The sequence below is a fragment of the Protopterus annectens genome, chromosome 3.part1 (assembly GCF_019279795.1).
Source record: "Protopterus annectens isolate FY-2018-M chromosome 3.part1, PAN1.0, whole genome shotgun sequence".
Taxonomy (NCBI): Eukaryota; Metazoa; Chordata; order Ceratodontiformes; family Protopteridae; genus Protopterus; species Protopterus annectens.
This window is the reverse complement of record NC_056732.1, coordinates 1357201444-1357224440: the sequence shown is the minus strand read 5'-3', so window position 1 is coordinate 1357224440 and position 22997 is coordinate 1357201444. Positions and strand designations below refer to the sequence as shown.

At 38.6% G+C, this 22997-nt stretch overlaps 1 protein-coding gene across 1 annotated transcript in view; it reads left to right on the top strand.

Moving 5' to 3' along the window:
• The window catches only part of LOC122797773 (microtubule-actin cross-linking factor 1-like), an 899011-nt gene that overhangs the window by 521634 nt on the left and 354380 nt on the right, over window positions 1–22997 (top strand). Inside the window, exons 20-22 of the mRNA XM_044066295.1 lie at window positions 1442–1570; window positions 12008–12178; window positions 21535–21690. Of these exons, the coding sequence (XP_043922230.1) occupies window positions 1442–1570; window positions 12008–12178; window positions 21535–21690 (456 nt within the window). The remainder of the gene's footprint in view (window positions 1–1441; window positions 1571–12007; window positions 12179–21534; window positions 21691–22997) is intronic.

The window sequence follows — 22997 nt, the reverse complement described above, 5'->3', positions numbered from 1 at the left end:
ATAATGCCCCTTTTTTGTTTTTAATTTTAGGCCGTGGCTTTCACACCAGTCATTTGTCTGTGTTAGCCCCTCCTGTAATATGTTAACATTATTGGGGGGACTTGCTGATTTCTTTTTTAATGTTTGAAAAGTCTGAGACACAAATTGATTAGTGTGGCATTTTGTACAGGATATATCATTGATGCAGTGCCTGCCTGGGCACACCACAGCTCTACAATCTGTTTGATAGTGTAATACATTCTATTTATAATTAGCATTAAATAACCATACTGTTTTATTTTTGTCTGAATGCCTATAGCTGCACAATAAAGTTATTTACGAGCTGCTCCTGAGCACCTTCCTTCATTTTGTTATTGTGTTGTATTTCATGTAAATGTGTGTGTGTGTGTGTGTGTGTGTGTGTGTGTGTGTGTGTGTGTGTGTGTGTGTGTGTGTGTGTGTGAGTGTGTGCACGCACTTGTGCATGCTAGTGAGAAATTGTGTTGGGAGGTATTTCAGAGGGAGGGAAATTCATGAAAAATACTGTTTTGTGCTGTTAAGAAATCATTATTCAGAGGAGGATTCTGAAGAAGGCCGCTGCTGTCATATTCTTGCAACCTGTAGTAAACCTGGCATTTATGCCTTATATTGGCAGGCTGCTATTTAATTTGAGACTCTGATTTGTTGACACTTATGTATTGATAACCAACCTTGTTTTTATTGCAAATGTTAATGGGTCTGTGGATCTGCTACTGAACAACAGAGAATCTCTGGGAAGTCGTATATTTTTAACCACTTCATTTTTCTTAGACTTGTGAATATTGACACTAAACATCCAAAGAAGGTGTCTACTGGGTTATTTTTTCTTAATGCAAGTAAACAAACAGGTATAGGGTCACAGATTAGTACTAGGCTAGCTGCTCTTGTGGGCCATTTTAAACCTAGCTAATTACTCCATGTGAAAAACAAACCCTGCACCTTGAGTTTGGCATAATGGTTAAGCTGTTTACCTTACAACCTCCCCCCTCTGTATGAAGCCTGAGATTCATTGCTGTTGTCAAGAGGATAAAGTATATTGAATATGCATGCATTTAAATCATTACTGAGAAAACTAATGATGGGAAGTAAGAACATTGTAATCATATGGCTAAAATCGGTGGCACTTGAAAATGTTGCTTTATGAAAAAATGTGTTAAGTGTTGTAAAAAAACAACTTTTCTGAAAAATATGAGGTCTAAGGCAGCAGGTTTACATTATATCTACCATTAATTCCTGTTGCTTAAGGATTGAGTTTCCAGGTATGAAAAATAAAAGTAGGCAAAACTAGGAATAGCTTTAAGAAGGTTGGTTACATTTAGGAGGTATAGCAATGCACCTCTGTGGGAAGATGATATAGCATGTTTCTCAACATTGCTGACTTGATGATTATATTTTACCTGTGCACTTCCTCATGTCTTCCTAGGTTCAAGATGTTACAATGGAAATTCAGGACCTCCTGCAGTGGCTAGAACAAGTGGATTTGAGGTTGTCCTTTTCCAAGCAGGCTTGGGGTCCCCCTGATACAGCCAAAGAGCGACTTACTGTACACCTGGTAAGCAGCCGCATTTCCAGCATGCCACCATTTTTTTACATTTTCTGCATGTAGCATAGGTTGTGCCTGCATCACGTATTGTCCTGACTACAATGTTTTCAGTTTATGTACCTGAGCAAAGTAACAGTACATGCAAACATATACAAAGATCAGATGTAAGTTAATAGCTAGTAACTGCTGTTCTATATACTGTTTTATTTATCTCTTGATTTTACAGTAGCCAGTTCTGCAGTGCAGTGAAAAGTGTTGAAGTAGAAAGAATAATATACACTTTCACATATCAGTGAGGCATTAGATATATTACTTCCCAGAAGAACCCTGGTTGATAGTGAAAGACCTCCCTGATCAGGGCAGTTCAAAAGCAGGTCCTGTAACACCATGAGTCTATAGTAAATTTAAAGGATAAATGTATTTATTATTTGTCAAAAAGGAAAGTCCAACTTGCAACAAAGCCAATTCTCAGCAGAGGCCTGGGGAGAAACACTCTAGACGCATGTCTTTGTAACCTGGGAGGAAACCCACACGAATACAGAAAGGAGATGCAGACTCCACACAAAAGGCACTCCAGCCAAGAATCAAACCAGAGAACCTATTGCTGTGAGGTGACTATTGATTAGTCATTGATTATTACTGATTGATTATTAATTATTGATTGATTCTGCTGTGCACTTTATCAATGTACATTGAATATAGTTTTATTGTAATTGTATATTGTGCCTGAATGTACCTATATTTATAGCACCAAAATTTATATCTGAACATTAAGTTTTGAACAGATATCATTTTTTAATTCATTAGCACTTCTGCTACACCTGTTTATGGTACAGCAACTTGTCATTGCTATGGATTGTGTTTTAAAGACTATGTAGGAGATGGGCTGTCAAAGGGAGAGAGCCTCTACATTTTTTTAAATCTCATTCAGCTGGTCTTCAAGGTTACATCCTTAAACCTGTTTTTGACTAAGGAGTGAGAGCTTCATTTTGGTGTATACACCTTATCAGACCTTGTGTATTTCATTGCTTTATACATTCAGGCATACTGTTCCTTCTGCCAGAAGATGCTCAGTCATGCACTCAGCCAACATGACATTGTACCACTCAGTCTTTCAAACCCTAACGGGAGGCACCCCGAACAAATGTGTGCTCTTTTCATCTGATTATGTATAATGTGCAGCTTCTCACTTTAAATCTTACAAGTGTGTCGGCAAATAGTGATGCCTGTTTTACTTGGTTATGAGCCATGGTTTACAATGGTTTGATACCTACTGAATTATGGACTAATACTAAAATACATCCCAAGTGCTTATATCAAGAGAGGATCATATTATGACTTGCAATGATACGGTACATATGGGTTGGGGCTTACAGTTTCACTGAGAGAACATCAAATTAGCTATTGTGAATGCAACAAGAAATGACAAAATGTTCAACATCCACAAGTTTAATAAAACACAAAGCGTTCGAGTAACAAACTCTTTTTCAATGAATATATAAAAAGGATGTACAGGCTACCAGATATGTACACTATGACAGCATGCACCCTAGACATATGTATAGAGGGGTAGTTAAAAGTCAGTTTTTGAGGGCAAATCACCTGAATACTGAACAAAGACTTTTTCTTGAAGAACTAGACTATGGCCAGTGACCTTATGAGTAGGGGTTATACTGAAAATCTAATTAAAAATGTTAAAGATTCTGTGAGTGATGAAAGATCACATCTAAATGGCCCCTCTTTGCAGACATCTACAGATGGTCAGGGGTTGAAAGTACTTTGTCCAGTTAAGAAGTATAATCTGGGATACTGTTTGAAATATAACAACTATACTAGAATGGTTTAGAATATAGTGGGCAAAAATTGGTCCATCTTATGTTCAAACCCTGAAGTAGCTAATGTAGTGGGCTCTAAACCTAACTTTATTTATAAAAAAGAGCAAAATTTGAAACAGGCGATCTGTTATAAAGATATTAAGATAATTGATAAATCTAAAGCTAAATTTAGTAGCTATGGAACTATACCATGCCACAATTGCATTTTTTGTAATAGTATTAATGTGGATACAACCTTTCTACATCCGATTACTAAGAACGTTTTTAAACTCCAGGGGTAAATTTACGGTTACCCATCCAATCGTCCAGATTGCATTTGAAGAGGGCCAGTGAGGTGCTCTGTTTGACATGAAGTGGGAGTCTGTTCTAAAGGTGTGGTAACCTCTGGGAGACAAATCTGTCCTTCCAGCAGGTTCTATTAATGTCACATAACCAGGTTAAGGTCTTTAGAGCAAGTAATCCGTGTACCAATTAACTTGCCGATATACAGCATTTCCAATAAAGCAGGGTCAAAGATTACCTTATATGCAAGGCAGAGATTGTCTCTGAGTCATCTGTATGAAACAGCATAAAGTGACAGTGATTTCAGATGATCCACATAGGACAGATGCTGAAGACCTTGAATTTTCCTTGTGAAGAACCTTTATGGTCTCTCCAGTTGATGCATGTGCTTGGAAAGGTACATACCAAAAGGGACAGTGTACTCAATTATTGGCCTGATGAGGGAAGAGTACAGGGAAGTTATAACTTCTTTTTTCTGGAGGCACTGCCCTTACTTATGAGATGTGCAATACAGAATGCCCTTCTTACCACTGTGGAGACATGGTGATCAAAGGTAAGGTTGCTGTCAACCTGTGTGCCCAGATCTCTCACCACTGAGTGCATACTTAGGGTGTTGCTATTGGTGAGGTAGTTAGCAGGAACATCGCTCTTACCAAAAGGGATAATAATACATTTTTTGCATTGAGTTTAAGGCCATGACTTTGGCAGCAGTCATTTGTTTGTGAAAACCCTCTTATAGGATCTTGACATCATTTGGAGATTCTATGACTGCTCCCAGTTTGCAGTCATCAGCAAACTTTGCCAGTCACAAACCTTTAGTTTTTGCTTGTACTTTGGAGAAATAGATTCCAAACAGTAGAGGTCCCAGGACTGCTCCGTGTGGAACACCACTGTTTACAGGTCTGCTGTTGGAGGTGGATTCCCCTATTTTGACTATATGTTTCTATCAGTGAGCCAGTTAGCAACCCGTCTAATGATATAAGGGTGGATACATAGCTGGATGAGTTTGTCAATGATGCCCGAGTGGGCAATAGTGTCAAAAGCCTTGGCTAGGTCTAGGTAGGCTGTATGCACAGATTTCCTCTCATCCAAGGCCTTGGTGACTGTCTCGAAGAAGTCCACCAGGTTTAACAGGCATGATCTCCCTTTGACAAATCCAAACTGAGTAGGGTCAAGTGTTTGGAGATTACGTATATCTTTGTTGATAAGGTCCATGATGATCCATTCCCTGGTTTTGCAGATAAGGCTAGTCAGGCTAATAGTTCTATAGTTCCTGTGGTCTAGGGAAGCACCACCTTTGTACAAGGGAATAACAGTGGCCATTTTCCATTAAGCTGGGACAAAGTCAGTGCTTAGAATATGATTGAAAAGAGTACCCAATATTGTTGCTAATTCTCGTTGGAGCCCACGTAGGACATAGCCCGGGATGTTATCAGGTCCCATAGATGCTGTGTTTTTGACCCTAGAGAGGTTATTTATGACCTGCTCTTTAGATATACAAGGTAGAGGACAGGTGGTAGGGATGTAATGGGATATGTGTGGTGGGAATGGGGGAAGTTATGTGGTATCATTAACTACCAGTTCGGAACAAATCTGGGCCTTTCCTTTTAGGTTACAGATATAACTAAAGAATGCCTTATGGCTGTCCTTAGTTGAGGAAGCTAATTTGGATTTGTAGTTTGCTTTGGAGGACTTCACAAGAATTCTTATTTGCTTGTTTAAGCTGAGAAGGGAGTGTTTCCAGTTTAGGGCTCACTCCCTCTTACTCTTAGACAGCAATATCTTCCTCTTATTGTAAAGCCTGTTAAGGCAGTTGTCCACCAGGCAGGTTTGCTCTTCCTTGGGGGGGCTTGTTTTGGTACAACTGAGTCAATGCAGTTATACAGGTGTTTGTATAAAGCATTGGTGCAGTGAAGCTATTTATACCATCCCATAAGAGATTATAATCTTCTTTGGAGAAGTTTTTTAGTTTAGTTGCTGTTAGGGGAGGTCCAATGTGTTAGTTACTTCGAATGAGACTGATTTGTGGTCAGATCTCACCCGGGAAGACTTCACAGTGGGGGTGCTACAGTGGTCACCCATATTGGTAAGCACCAAATCTAGGATGTTGGCACCCCTTGTGGAGGTGTCAGCCAGCTGGACCAGGACATTGGAGTTAACAAAGTCAAGGACCCTTTGGGCAAGTGAGTTTGAGCACAAATAATTTACCCAGCCAATGGATGGGTAGCTAAAGTTGCCCAAAACCATGGAGTTTGGATGTATCTTGATAGACTCCAGTAGACTCAAATAGGCAGGACGGGTGTCCTGATTCATGGAGGGGGTCCTGTAGCTGGCAGTGACTTGAGTAGGTGTCCTACCAACAGTTAATTGCACCTGAAGTATCTCCAGGGAATCATAATGTTTAACCAATCTGGAAGTGTATTTATCTTTAATAAATATTGATACACTGCCTCCTTTAGTTTTCACACCTTCAGTTTCTGGTCTGAATGTGTGGAAGAAGGTGTAACCTAGTATGGCTGGGGTGCTCTTCACAGCCTTGAACCAGGCCAGCGTGACTGCACAAATATCTGCATCTTCCAAGGTGAGGACTGCTTCCAGTGAGTGCAGTTCCATGTTAAGACTCCTAGCATTTAGCACCATAATCTTGAGGATATTTTTAGATAGAGTTTTTATGGCAGGAATTTTGTTCTTGAGACACTGCCTAAAAAGGGCACTATACAGGTGGCAAGAACCCTAGCCAGTAGCCGAAATCCCAAGGGTGGCAGATGAAGACCATCTCTGGCAAATCATCGAGGTCTGTCGATCATGTCATCCCAGGCTGACAGATATTGGATCCCCTTACAATGACACCAGAAACTAAGCCAATTACTGAAGTCAATCATTTTCTGTTTGTAGTGAAGCATAGGTGAAGGTAAAATGCTGCTTAAGGCTAGGGACATACTTGCCTGAGACACATAATCAGAGAGCTCAATCATGTTTTTCTTAATATAGTTAAAAGAAGTATGTCTCAAGTCATTTACACCAACATGGACTATGATGGAGTCATAACAGTACCAGTTGTTGAGATACTTGAGTGCATGTGTGATATGGTGGATCCTGGCACCTGACAGACAGCTGATTGTGACCTTTTCCTTATCCAGCCTGGTGAGAAGGACATCTGTGTGTCTCATGATGGAATCACCTATAACTAATATGTTTGGTTTTGTGTTTTGCCTTAAGGGCTTGACAGGTGAGACACTGGTGCATGAGCTATTATGTGTATTGTGTTCTGCAGAGGAAATATGTGTACCGTGCTTTTGTTTGTGTTTGGGAGGACTCTAGTGTTTAGGTACGTTTCTGGTGAGGATCTGCATATGTAGATAGGTATGATATGTGTTAAGGTGGAGTAGGAGGTGAGGTGTGCATGCTGACAGCCTGCTCATTGTCATATGTACTGACTGGTGTGTGAGAGAGCATGGATTCAAGTTTCTTAATATAGTTGCATCTCTCACATGTTGAGTTTGTGTGGACTAGGAGTAGAGGGTTGTCTGTGAACATGAGGCAGTTGCTACACTGCCTCAGGATGCCCATGTCGACAAAGCTGGGTGGAGATACTGGGAAATTGCATTTAATTATTTACAAAATTCCAGCTATCTGTGCTTAGAGTACCTCCTCTTGTCACAGACCCAATGACTAAAGTACAAACAGTTTTCAGTCTTACAGAGGGGTTACCAGTAGGAGTGGGTGTGCATCAGGGTTCACCTCTGAGCCCACTGCTGTTCATACTGGTGATGGACCACATTAGAATACAGGTTGGCTAGGACAGATCAACACAGTTGCTGCATGCAGACAATGTGGCATTACAGGCAGACTCTGATCAAGAAGTTCAACAAAGGATAGAAGAATGTAATGCAAAACTAAAGGCATGTGGAATGAAACTGAGTACAGATAAGACAGGTATAATGGCTTCAAATTGAGGAAATCAGAAGAAGCTGAAAACTGAGATAGAAGGGGAAAATAGATGAACAGGTTAACAACTTAAAGTATCTGGGAGGGGTGGTTGAGAGAAGGGAAGTCTGAATGACACGGTTAAAGCTAGAACTAGAGGGGCTACAGCCAACTGTTACAGAGTGTCAGGTACAGTGTATGACAGAAGGATGCCAAGGAAGATGAAAAGTAAAGTGTACAAAACAGTGTTGTAACCAGTACTACTGTATGGTGTAGAAATATGGGTAGTAAAGACAGAGCAGTTGAGGAAGCTAGAGGTGATGGAGATGAAGTGCCTGAGATGGGTGCTAGGATGCACACTATGGACAGATTAAGAAATGAGGACATAAGAACAGAAGCCAAAGTAGCTCCAATTGCAGAAAAGGTCAAAGAGAATAGATTATGGTGGTTCAGACTCATGTGCAGAAAAGCAGAAGACAATCTGGTGAAGAAGATTTAGGACAGACTGGAAGACAAGAGGAAATGAGGGCACCCAGCAAAACAGGTGGATGGACTGTGTGAGAGAAGACTTCTGACAGTCAGGCATGAGTGTTGAAGAAGAAAGGAGAGTGTCACTAAATAGGAGAGATGGTGACAGGTGACATGACATCCCTGTAGAAAATGGGGAAAAAGGGAGATGATGATGATGATGATGATGCCAGCTCAGCTCTCTCTCTCTCTGGAGGTTCAGGTGTCAGCACATGTTCCGAGTGCAGTCTGAATTACTGGAGGACAATGGGGGCTCATGCATGTGCTTGCTTAAAAGGGCGGGCATGGCTGACTAAGTGACATCACTCACAAAAGGAGAAGGCATGCTCTTGAAGGCATACATTGTACACCACCCCTTAGGTCTTAGATTGTTACACACAAGAAAAACAGCAGGGTTAATTAACCCCTGATAACAATACTATTCCAGAAGATCACCCTTTTCCCCTACAGAAGCAAACAGCTCCTAGGATGTATACTTCTAAGATAACCGAAGAGCTAGTAGGATGTGCAGGAATTAAAGCCTGATGATCAAAAGGCATGGACAGAAGAAACAAAACAAAAAATATTTACCATTTGCTTGCAATATTTCACAGGAAAAAAATCCTAGTTACTCATAAGTGCTGACAGATTAGGCTGATTTTGTTGCACCTCATATAAGAAGTACTAGACTACTTGCCATTGTGGGTCATTTTAAGCCTAATCAATTTCCTTTTCAAATGTGAGAATGAAGCAGTGTACTTTGTGTGTCTGAGGTGAACACTTCAACAATTATATCGACCCCCAAAAAAATCCACTGAAATTTCCTGAGGGGAAACTGAACCTGGGCTTGGGTGGAGGGAGTGCTAAATCCTAACAACTAGACCACAAATTTCACTTTTTACAAATAAAGTATTTAACCAAGGATAAGCAGTGCCAAATTGCAAATGAAAACTAATTATTTAATTAAAATGATTGTATTTTGCATAACATATTTTTTTATCTTCAAAAACAAACCACAAAAAATAAGACAAAAGCAAATACCAAAATGCTGAAATCGTTCAAAAATATTAAAAAAGAGGAAATAATAAATACAGCTTTATTAACTGGTAGGGACTTCTGTGTGAAGGAAACCAGTTCATGGAAGGAGGCCTCCTACCTTCTAGCCACACCTCTCAATTGTTCAGATTTTTACAGAATGTCCAAATTTTTATTCCATATTTTTTGATCTGTTTCTCCTAAAGTTTGTGGTTTTCTGGCAAATCACTAGCAAATCACTGAGGACTGAAGCCAGAAAATAATGGCAGACGTGAGTTTCTGACTTCATATCCTTCATAAAATTCATGCTAATGTAAAACCTGTTATTCTATCAACTTTCTAAGCTTGTAAGAGCAATATTTAAAAAGTGTTCCTATTTGTGGGCCTTTGATCCCCCACCCATTATTTGTGGCTTTGTCCACATTTCTTGCTCTAACAGGATGAGAGGTTTGCTTTTAGCAGTCACTGATTTTTGTCCGTGTACTTGTTTTAATTTGTGTATGTTATGTTGCTTTCCACATGGATTTCTCTTCAAACTTTCCAAAATGTAGTACAATATAAAACTGAAGCACTGCATCATACTACCTCATTCTGTGTGGCCCATAAAACTGCCATTTGTTAATAGACAAGAACTGGAGTGAGTTCATTTTTACTCTACTCATTTCGTAGTTGCAAGAGGTATCTAATAGTATCCTCCTTTAGCAAACTCTATGTGCATTTATAGCTATGAGACGAGCGACTGGTTAAACCTCGGTTAATGTTTCCCTGAAGTTCTTCTCTGAACAACTCCAGGTTGAAACCTTAAGAATTTTACATACCCTAGTTTTGAAATTAGAAAAAAATGCCATCTCAGATCATGTGTGTTTTTGAAATAGCATGAGTTGTCAATGAATGTTAAGGCACCAACTTTACTGTGTCGAGAGAGATATTGTATGTAATGAGTCTTGTAGCATAATATACAGAGTGTACAATAATGAAAGTAATAGGCATTCAGAGACAAGTACAGTATTACACACAGAAATAGAATTTTATAGCATATGAAGATTCCCTGACCTAATTAATCTACCCAGTTCCTTACCAATGTTACTGCCACAAACCATAATTCAGGGTCACATTTTACCAGTCATTCACTAACACTGTTATAAAAATTCTAAACCATTGTGGCTGTGTGTCACTTGCATGATAACATAAAAACTGGCACTGCAAACACCAAAGTGACAAAAAAACTGATACTGCAAAGCCTTTGTGGTAAATTGTTATTAATGTGTGAATAAACAGAGTGTCCTAAGTCTGTATGTTGATTTAACTGAATGCTTTTTTTGTTTTTTTTTTCTGACATCTATTCGGTCAAGAGAGTAGACCAAAAGAGCAACTTTTCAAAGTTTTTTTTTAATGGTAAAACCTTCTCCATTTCCCAATTAGGAACTGAACCCATAACTAATATAACTAACTCTGAGGTCACAAAGCAGAAGTGTAAATTATAAAATACTTCAAGTTGCCTATTTGATCTACTTATCTCAACCAAACTGAGTTTCAGGAGGAAAATAGTCCATGAACAATAGGAATTACTCTGGATGATTTCCTAAATAAAAATAATTTCTGTAATGTATGCACCTAGGAGAACTGTACAAATGTTTCCCCAATCCATTCATCAGTTAATAAAAACTACAAGAAACTCCTAGCCAAGCTAGAATTTTCACTGTGTGATACCTTGAACCTCCTGTAATAGAAGCCCATGGGATATATACAAATGACCCCTTAAATACATTGTGTTTCAGCTATATAGCTTCTGAATGTCCATGATTTTTTACTTTTTCTTTTAAGTCTTTGTGGATACATTCAGGCGAATATAGCCAAGCCCCACTAGCTCTGGACATGCATGTTTTGGCCTTCTTATGATCTCAGCAACAAAGCATAAGTGAACTGTTTGGCTATACTTTAGAAACACAGGGTATTTACACCCAGCTGATGTCTATAACTGTTAAGGTGTCTGCAAAATATCTCAACTAATATCCAAACCAAAAAGTAAAAAGGTCACACAGACAAACCAAATCATGCACGTCCACAGCTAGAGAATTTTGGCTTTGTTGGCCTGAATGTATCCACAGATACTTAAAAAGAAAAAGTAAGAAGTCATGGACATTCGGAAGCCATATAGCTGAAAAACTTGATATCTTTATGTGGTCATTTGCATATATCCCATGGGCCACGATAACAAGAAGATCAAGGTATCGCACAATGAAAACTCTAGCTTGGCTACGTTTTTTAAATTTTTTAGTTTTTACTAATTGGTTTGTCTGGGTGACCTTTTTACTTTTTGGTTTGGATGTTAATTAAGATATTTTGCAATCCATTCATCAAGAAAACACTCTATCCACCTATGCACTGGTGCTCTTATAGCAGTCCTCACACAATCTGAACCCCAAGTGCTGTTGAATGAATAAAAATAAAGCTGATCTGCAGGCTAGTGCACATCCAGAATTGTATTGCATACAGCGATTTCCTGACACCCAGTGAACCATAATGAACAAACTAAAATACTACAAACTTTTATTGTTTTGAATTTTGCAAAACTAAATTCATTTAAAATTCTGCTTGCCAGATATCTATAAGTCCTTAGATTTGACATTTCAGTGACAGCAGCACTGTGACTGGACACCTGATTAAAAATCAAATACTTTGAAATAATTACATGCCCACATCATTAAACATGCTGACATTCATTTGGCCTTGGGGAGTTTTTATTCAAAAATGATTTTCCTCTGCACTTCATATATCAGTGGAATTAAAACAAGATATGTGAAAGGATCACTTAGTTTTTCTCAAAACAAAGAATAATATCTGCTAATTTGTCATACAGGAGCTGTGTGAAGCGATGGAGGCTAAGCTGCATATGTTCAACAATCTGAGAGACACAATCCACAGGCTGCTTAACAACCGTGATATTCCACGTGGTTCCAACACAGAGCACAGCTTGTGCATCCTCGAGCAGAAGTGGGAAGTTGTGCAGGCCAAACTCCAAGAAAGAAAGGTGAGTGCTGTTACTCAGGTTGACAGGTGTGTGTTTGAGTAAGAAGAAATTAGGAAAGACTTCTGTTGGTTTGTATGCAGTAACGAATGTGTGCATGCATACATATGCATCAATGTATGTTTGCATCTGTGTGTGTTTGTGGATGTGCACATTTGTAAGCACGTGTGTGCATGTGTTCGTATACCTGTGCAATCATTTTCTGTCTGCATTAACACACCAGGTAATACTTTGCATGTGTCTATATTTGTGACTATACTTTCCAAATGTTTGCACTCAACCATTCAAACAACAATAGAAAGATAAATACTAATATCAAGCAGAAAATAAATGCAACCTTTGCAAGCTAATATGCTATTTAAACAGTAGTGTTTTATGTCTTTTCTTCTGTGATATCGACAGAAATCTGCAGTCATGTTTAGACTTGCAGTCCCACATTTATAAACTTCAAATACCCAGTAAAATACCACACATGAATGAGAAACATTTTTAGTAAGACAAGCTCCTTAAAACAGTTTCTGAAACTCTGGACGAACATACCAGAAAACATCAAAGCAATGTGTGCAGTGTGACTTCTAATCAAGATATGGAATGAGTACAACAATGTGAAACAAGATTCATTATTTCCCAAGTCCACTTGAAGGCACTTTTAAAGCTGTGAATTAGAACTTTTATTTACTAGCATTCTGTAGTTGTAAAGTGCCTGTGTAGGTAGATAATGGATGCTGGTAGCTCAAAAAAGAGCTAAAAATGGAACTAAACTTAAAAAAGTGGTCCTCCATCTGCCAAATGGTAAACTACCAGTTATGAAAATGTTCTCTGTAAAGCGCATTATTTGGTACACCCAGAAGAAAATGCAGTGGGAAGTAAAATGGTTTATTATGTTTCAATAATGTCTACAATGACTTACTGAAAATTAATTCAGAATTAACTGAGATCATGGATCGATCTACAGGAAAGAAGGAAGGATTCTGTAATTTAAAGCTGCCTTGACTAAGCATTGAAGTCAGATCCATGAGATGAATGGTGACTTACAGGGTATAAACCAAAACTCGATCAACAGAAAATTCCCCAGGACAAAACACCATGATCCACTATAGCCAAATTCTTTTATTGAATAAAACACAATAGCTGTAGGTTGAGCGCTTTCATCTACACAACGTAGATTTCTTCAGATCATCTGATGCTTTCAATCCTTCACTTTAAATACTTTTAAAAAAGACCACCAAATCAACCACCTGATCAATTATACATTCAATTAAATTCTTAAAAACACATAACAACATTCTCTTCTTCGTCATTTATACATAAAAAAATAATTAATATAAATATAAAATCTTCAAATAAGATCCAAACAATAATAATAATAAAATTCCCTATGATACAAAACGGACAATAAGTAAAAATGTCTAAAATTCATACCTATAAATACACATAATGTATTGTGTTCCTATATACTAAAATATACGAGTACATATATAGTGTGTGAATGGATAAAGATAACCTTTAGTTCCATATATATACTATTATTAATTTCTTAACAGAGGTTTAGTAGGGATATATTCGTTAATACCTGGTGGGCTGGCAGCATTCAGTCTAATCTGCCATTTTATCTCTTTTTCCCCAGGAGTGATTTAATATCACACCCCCTAGGACTACTCTTGACCACTTCAAGAATGGCAAATCTGAATAAATCACAACCATCACTCTCTTCCAAATGTCGATATAGGGCATTGTTCTTGTCTTTCTTTTTAATACAATATATGTGGTCATATATTCTATTACGTAACCTTCTGTCGGTTTTTCCAACATAAAAGCTGGGGCAAGACATACATTTTGCCAAATATACTATATGTTGGGTCTGATCTGTTGATCGAGTTTTGGTTTATTGTGTGGATTCCCTGGACATATTTTTGTGAGTGACTTACAGGGTATGCAACAGCTACTGGTAGAAACCAATTCTAGGCAGAGATCCAGGAGGGTGAAACAAGTGATTTTTAGGGACATGTAAAGTGTAGAACATTTGCCTACTAAATATAGTAGATATGGTAAAGCCAGACAAGTGCTTGCAGTTTATCAAAAATCTAATAAAGGGGCATGTTGGCTTAGCTGACTGAAAATTTTCCATAGGGTCTTATGGTGTTTTACAACCAAAGAGTAGATCTCCAATACCTGTTTAACTACAGTTCATTCTGTGCCCCCTTAAAGAGGATATCCTGAACATATAATAGAAACCATTGACTTGTTTCATTGTCAAGGACATGTAATGTGCTGTGAACATGACCATTTGTCTGTAACACAGGAAAAAAAAAACAGAATATGTTCCGTTCTAAATTCCAGACGTGCAGAATTAAAACATTAAAATTTAAGCTCCAGGATCCTGCAGCTACTTTATGAAATAAAAAGATTCTCTACTTTAAATTTTATGTAGGTGGTGACTGGAAAAGTGACATCCGGGAACAGTATTGCTCCAGGGTGTGCATTTGTTAGTCCAGGTTCAGTTAGTGGACAAGCTTTGAGTCAGAGTAAAAGGCCAGAAACATTTCATTTGTTCCATTCGAGAATGCATCATAAAGAGGTTACTGCCTTCTAGTAGGGAATTGCATCGTGACCTGCTGAGTACCAAAGGTTTGCACATACATGCCTGGAGATCGCTCTGTAGTTTATTCCTTAGTCCTGTATGAACATTGCTCATATATGTTTATCATGTACTGTCTATATTCATGTTAGCCTTTCTAAGAATTTTACATAAATGTTTCTAGATAGTTACTATTTCTTAAAAATTAGCTTTGGCAGCATAAGTTTGTGATTTTATTTACAGGATACTGGGATGTGCATCCCTACAGTATGTAACAGTGCATCATATGAAGTATTGGTTATTATCCAGACACTGGATTTCCACACTGTGCATTCTTGCCATGATTTATTTCAGGCTATGGAAGTGGTATTATGCAATGTCTGGACAGGTGATCTCCTGTTGTCACATGTTATTGTAATGCTGAGAAGAACATTATAGACTCATAGACTCATAGATTAGTACTAGGCTAACTGCCTTTGTGGGCCATTTTAAGCCTAGCCAATTACCCCATGTGAGAATCAAACCTTGCAGCTTGTATCTGTAAGGTAAACACCTTAACCATTATGCCAACCTCCCAGCCCCGAATAAGTGGAATGCAAAGAGATGGGGTTGGATCAACTACTACTGCTACTACTATTCAAAGAGGACACTGTTTACTATGGTAAACCTGTGGGCTTATTACCATAGTTACTTAATCGGTCTTTTAAAAGAAGTCTGGGTGGTGGCTGAACATGATCACTGGAGGACCACTGGACTTGTTAAAAAAATTTATTGGGGGGGGCTTCATCTAGGATGTTGATGCTCGCTACAATGATGAGTCTACTTGTTTGCAAATATAACTACCACAAGAAAAAAAAAAACTGCCGTTAATCAGGTTCTACAGTAACTGCAACCTCATTTCTATAACATTCTCATTGTTTTATTTTACACTTTTAACTCTTTCATATAAGTTTAGTTCAGAGGACTAAGGCTTTAAGCTGTTTAACAAGCTCATTCTGCATATTCTCCATCTGTCTACCATTTGAGCAGGTCGCTAAGAGTGCTCCCAAGCCTCCACTGAAAATGGGCATCCCCCAGCTTAGCAACATGGTTAAAATATGTACTGAAAATGGGCGTCAACCACGTTAGCAAGACTGCTAAAAAAAACAACATGCACACAAAATAAAAAACACACACATGCACACCTTAAGTGGGTCAGCCATACTCACAAAGCTCTACATCATCATACATTTAAAATCAATAATGTTATGTAAATGACTTACTGTACAACTAACATCACCCCTGAGTCTACACTGTCAAACCTAGGCAGACCCGAAAGGGTCAAAATATTAGCTCAACTACCAGGCAACAAAGATGACAAGACATCCCTTTAAATGAGACACTAAAGAGAACAGATACTTTGGGATTGCAATGGATTTCACTTGGTTCTAGTATTTTCTTAGTTTTTCCAGTGGTTTATGACAAACAAGAGACAGCAAAGTGGTTTAAGGGCCTGGTATTGTTAAGAAGTTATAGATCAGTTGTGGAGTGTTGTCATTGTATGGGAAAATACAATAAGGATGATTTATTTATTTAGGTGAAGTTACATATAAACTCTGTGACTATATTTGGTGGTGATGTCTAATTTGTAGTTGATGTACTTGGGTGAGTTTCACAGTTGTTACATGTGCATTTATCAAAGGAAGGAATTACCAATAGATGCCTGGAAGCTAACTCAAATGCTACGGCATGATATGTGATGTCTAAAACAGGAAAAGGTAACAACAGCATGGCTCTCACACCTTAATGTGGTGGATTATAATTTGTTCATCAGTAATGTAAGAAACTGTATAGAAGGTTGGGAATGGCTAGCATGAGGTGGGGAGAGAGAGAGAAAACAATGAGATATTGTACAAAGTGAAAGAGGAAACAGGACACAGACTTAATGTAGACCTCTCTATTGTCAACAGTTTGCAGATTATCCCCATTTTTGCCTCATATTTTTGGTCTATTCCTCATAAAATTTGTAGTTTTTGGCAAATCATTAAAAACCGCCATCACATAATAATTACAGAAATTTGAGTTTCAGACTTCATATCCTTCTTAAAAAAATGCATGCTAATGCAAACCCTGTTATTTCTAAATTTATGAGATCAATATGTAATATCTGTACCTTATGGCTTTGTCCAGAATTCTTGTGCTAAGAGACTGAGAGGTATACCTTGGTAGAAAGAAAAAGTAGATCCAGCTATAAAGGAAAAGGTAGCAGCTGATAAGTTATCAGTGTGGTGGGAGTAAAAAAACTGGTTGATGAAAAGTTTTAAAAAAGGTAGGTAGTTATGTGTGCAAATTAAACGTGGCTTGTTTATTCATTTAATAAAGGTACACCTATGAGAACAAAGTTTGGTTATGAGTTTTAGCTAATTTTAACACATTTTGCAAAATGAAACTGCAGCTCAAATGCCAGACTGTAAAATGAAAGGTGTACTGCCAGCATTTGAGTGACTGTTGATGAACAGAAGTTGTTTAAATATATTGGATTTATGGGTGGATTTTACTGGGAAATGGATTACTGGAAACAGGTAGGAAGAGTTCTATGGGAGCTGAAGAAAATGTGAAGCTACTAAACACATCTGTTTTCACAAAAAAAAACTGAGATACCAAAGTACTAGAATGTTAATAAAAAATCAGATTTCATTGTTTACTTTCCTAAAACTCCCCTCACTTTTTCTTCTAATATATGGGGGTTACTCCTTTCTTTCAAATGGGTCAACTCACCTTGTGAAGTTCCAGTATTTCTCAGCTTAGGGGGACAGAATTGACAGACCATACTGCTTTGCCAGGGATGGTCCATACCTGCCCACACTATGCTTTTGGATATTGGCCAAAACCTTACCCACCCCTACAGTGCCTTTTTTTGGCAATGCCAGTCTGATAAACCTTCCACCATCGTAAATTCTATGCAAGATAAAATAAAGGTGTTACTGCTCAGTGCTAGAAGTCTCAACATGAAGCTCCTCTCCCTGGAAGTGCTCTTTCCCCTGGATAGTGTTCACATCTGTGCGGTTAATAAACATGATTTAATGCCTTTGACACATTTAGAGCAGTTATTTCAGCTGTCCACCAGAAACTGGGATACCTACACAACATGCAGGCTCAAAGATTCCTGGAATTTGTCTATGCAAACACCCTGGAACAGCTAGTCTGCACACTTGCTAGGGTTGCAAGTATCCTGGATCTGGTATTCACAAATATGAAGGAACATTGCATCCCCCCCTTGTGTAATGTCCTCACTGGTCAGATTAGAACATAAAGCAGTCACCCCTGAAATAAATATAAAGGCTGAACTCCCAGCAAACCCCAGAACCTTTAAGAAATTTTCAAGACTAACTTTCTCCTATTAAGCAATGGCATAGCTAAATTCCAAGCCCCTCCATACTCAAAGAGCATGGTGGCCTTTGCAAAAGTGTTTACAGAAATCCTGTACAAGCATGTAAATAACTGTTTTTAAAGAGCAGTACCAAACTGTAATAAACTTAGGATAAACTCCAAAAACAAACCCTTTTGGTGAACCCTCAGTATAAATAGGTTATACAACAAAAGAAAGGAAATCCTGTCCAGAAATAGGAAGCGCTATGCCCAGAAGGCAAAAACCTCTTTCGTCAGTCTGAACAAGCAACTCAGGTGATTAATCAAGATAGCCAAAGTCAACTTTAAGGCAAACATAGCCTTCCAGGATAAGGATATCCATAAGGCATTTTTCAGTTATGGATGCAATCTTAAAATGGAAAACCCAACAGTGTTCTGAACAATTAGTCAATGGGGCTTCCTATACCAAACCTGGGGATATAGCAAATTTGCTGGTCAAAAAATTTAGCTCCAGTGTCACTTCCATTTTCACCCACTTCACCCCCAAGAAATAACTTTTGCCATTTCTCCCTTAGCTATCACTAAAGAACAAGTTACTCTCCAGAATTAAAACCACGGCATTGGTGGGTCTAATAATATTCCAGGATGCCTCCGAAATAGCTTGAAACATAACCTGTCAGGCCCACTAGAACTATTCCACCACAGCCTCCAGACTGGCTTCATCCTTAGGGGATGGAGGACTGCAACACTCATCCCTCTACATAAAGGCGGATTATCAACAGACCCAAGGAACTACAGACCCATAAGTTTGACTGGTCTTACATGCAAGGCCATGGAAAGAAATAGCATGTACCTGATAAAACAAAATAGGAAATCTTCAGACACTGAACCCATCCTAGTTTGATTTTGCCAAGGGCAGGTCATGCCTACAAAACTTATTGGACTTCTTCGAGAAGGTCATTAGATCCATGGATGAGGGCAAAATGATGCTTAGTACCTATGTTGACTTGGCAAAGACATTCGACACAATACCTCATTCAGGTATTATAGACAAACACACAAATGTAGGCATAATTCCCAGAGATATTAATATCCTCCCAGAGGGTATTACACAGACAAACAACTGGTGCCAGAAGCATGGCCTAAAACTCAGTGCAACAATAAATGCATACTTATACCCTTTGGAAAGAATACCACCCTCGCAAATTGCAGCATTGATAACACCCCCCCCCAAATGCAGACCCAGTGGTAAGGGACTTGGAAACTCAGGTTGACAGTAGCCTGAACTTTGATCACTATGTGTCCATGGTATTACGAAAATCCATCTAGGTGGCGCAACTTATAAGTAAGGCCATTGCATTTATATCTAAGGAGATTAAAGTCCCACTATACTCAGCCCTCATTAGCCCAATAATTGAGTACAGTGAACCCTTCAGCATGTGCCTGACCAGGCATTTGCAACAGCTGGATCAGCCACAGAGGTTCCTCACTAAAAGAATACAGGGTGTAAATAATTTGTCCTATGTGGACTGCCTCAAAGCCCTATCCCTGAACTCAAGTCTCCTGTAGACTACTGGGGCGATCCAAGCCTCACCTCTAAGGCATTCTCTGAGCCAGCCCTGATGGATCTGCTGCACATTTGCAAAAGAAACAACACTAGAATTACCCAATCTAAGGCTCTAAACCATCTCTGTGACATAAGCAAAACATGTTAGACAGCTATGTGTCTTATAGATTACCCCTTCTGTGTTACAGACTCCTCTTTTATGTGAAACAGAGCTGTCATCTAAGCCTATACAAATATAATTTGGGCTAATGGATGGGAAATCACAAATTCACCCTTGGCTTGTTACCTGTGGCCCTTATGGACCAGGGCATGTTGTAGATGCCCTAAGGCACAGGCATATACCAAAGCCATTTTAGCCCATCAGTAATGATAATTGGGAAAAATGGGACATGAATGGCTAAGCTTAAAATGGCTCTAGGGCTGTTAGCCTAGTAACCTCCTATGATCCTATGATGTTTCTTTCCTACATTCATTAAAAATCTGCTGTATATGATGGCAGATACTTTTCTCCTCTCTACAACTTTGCATATACTCTCTGAATAAATGATGTGTGCAAATGAGTAGACATTTGAAATACAAGGATCCTCTGGATAGCTAGATTCCCAGACATCTTCTAACCTGTAGACCAAACGAATTGTAGAGGGCATGCTGGACTGCTTGGTACACATTTCATGAAGAACAGAATCATGTGCCTGACAGTGCATGAGCTATGAGATACTGTAAGAAATGTGCATTATACTGAGCACTTTTAAGGTGCACTGAGCCATGCGACAAAAGGAGCAATGCAGATACATCAGGAAACACAACATGGCACTCTGTGAATATCAAGGGAGTGTCTAGAAATAATGCTAGGAATGCACATAAAGTTGTGTGGTGTGCTTGTGTTAGCATGTGTATGTGTGTGTGTGTGTGTGTGTGTGTGTGTGTGTGTGTGTGTGTGTGTGTGTGTGTGTGTGTGTGTGTGTGTGTGTGTGTGTGTGTGTGTGTGTGTGTGTGCATAAGTGTGCTGGAACATGTCTGTGTGTGTGTTCATCTGTTAGTAGGTTTTATGAGGTACAGATTTAAGGACCAAGTTAGAATGTTTAATATTCAGGAGAGATCAATGCAATTCAACAAAAATCAATCTTCAATGTATTGTGGATACATAGGCTCACAGCCTCATATGAAGTTAGCCAGCAGCTGGCTACTATTAAGCCTAAAGCTTTGATGGTGTATGCAGCACATTGCAGACTTCTGCGAAATGGGCTCCATTTGCATTTTATTATTATTTGGAAAGGGATATGTCTATAGTTTGAGAAGATATAAGCTGAAATGACACCAGTGTAAAAAAGTTAGGAGAAGGTAATAGCAACTTTACTTGTGATACCTGTTTCTGACTAGTCAGAGCAGTAATTTTTATTGTACATTGTAAATAGAAGAGAGTATTATAGATTCTTTTGGTAGAAGTAGTGCCCAGCTTCACAAAGATTATTTATTGTCTGTATACGAATGTGAATGTGTGAGCATACAAGTGTGTGTGTGTGTGTGTGTGTGTGTGTGTGTGTGTGTGTGTGTGTGTGTGTGTGTGTGTGTGTGTGTGTGTGTGTCACAGCCATCATTCATGGTTACAGTTTGCTTGCACTTCATTTCACCTTTCAAAGTGCAGAAGTACATTACTTTACACCAGTTGCTGCTGATGTACCATAACTCTGTGAAGATATTCAGCTATCAAAATTGATGCTTTATGTATTTCTAGCTATACTGACAACCTGAAATGCATGTTCAGAAACCCATCAATAAAGGTGTTTGACTGACAATACATACAGTCACATAAAAGTGATCTGATTTTTGTCTCATTTTCTCATTTCCTTTCTTTCTACTGTGCAGAGGAAGTTAACCGAGGGCCTAACACTGGCCACTGAGTTCCATAACACTGTTCAGGACCTCCTTAAATGGATGGCACAAACAGAAGGAAATCTTGCTGCTTTACCCCCACCGAGCCTCATTCTGGAGACAGTCAACAACCAAATACAAGAGCACAAGGTGTGTATTTATTAGAACTACCTACCATCAGAAAGTTGTTGGTCTATTGGTATTTCATTTTCCTTGTTTGTTTACTTAAGTTAGTTTTTCCTTATGCCATTTCTGATGTGAGAAGTCTTGCAGAAAAATGTTCTAGGTTTGCTTCTAACTACTCTGTGTAATGCAGTTAACCTTGAATCTTAAGTGTAATTTATATTAGTAGACCTTGAACACAGTGGCTGTAGTTCATTAGGATGAAAATTGCTTTTGAGGTTTCTGAGGCCAGATGACAAGAAAAACTGGGGAGCAAGGCAAAAGTTAACAATACAGGCATTCAACACCCTTCACTGAGAATACAGTTGCAGCTTGTAAATAATTATGATGTACAAATTCTGAGACTGCTGTATCTTAGACAACTCCCCTTATTCCAAGGTACAGTGATCTTTGAAACAGAATATAAGTAACAGGGTTATAGGGGGAGATAGTCCCCATGTCAGGGGTGCAGGGGAAACTAAGCTCCTCCACAAAAAGGCTTTAGCAGTGTTGCAGTGAATTTTCATTTTCATTGTATTACTTAAATATTGAAGTTTAGGGTTTCCATTAAAGAGTGTTGAACAGCCATGTTGCAAAGTTATATCATGCAGCTGAAAAACTATGGGCTCAGTTATACCCCCACCACAGGAATGTTGCATAAAATCATTAGACATTAGATGTTACCCTTTCCTTAATAGTTTAATGTCAGCTTGTTCTATTATACTTGATTCAGTTACTGGCATTGTATATCATCAGTATTATGACTAAGTCAAAGTACGATTAAAGTTCATGAAATTAGTATTGTTTCAATCTTTGATGTCAGCCAAAAGTGCTCATCACTGCACCCACAATGTGCCCAATAATGACTCCTTCTGCAATTCGTATGGAGTTGCATATACTGGTATATCTAAATATGACTGTAGATTCTTTTTTATGAGACCATTGCTCCTACTACTGCTATTGGAACTGTTTGGGTATCTTTCTTCCACATTGCTCTTATTTCTGTCTGCAAATCCTGATATTTTATGACGTTATGTCTGTCTGTACGCAAGACACTGTAGTCACTGGGTGTAGCGATTTCAATGATCAGTGCTACTTTTGTCTTCTTTTCATGGATCACCACATCTGGTTTTCTCTCATCTGTCTTTTGAACTGTTGGTAATGGTTGATTCCATGTGATGTAGACTTCATCATTTTCTATTATGCTTTGTAGCTCATGTTTCCAGTGTTTTTCAGCCACTTCAGTACCATAATGTTTGCACAATCCACAGTGCATCAGTCTTGGCACATTTTTA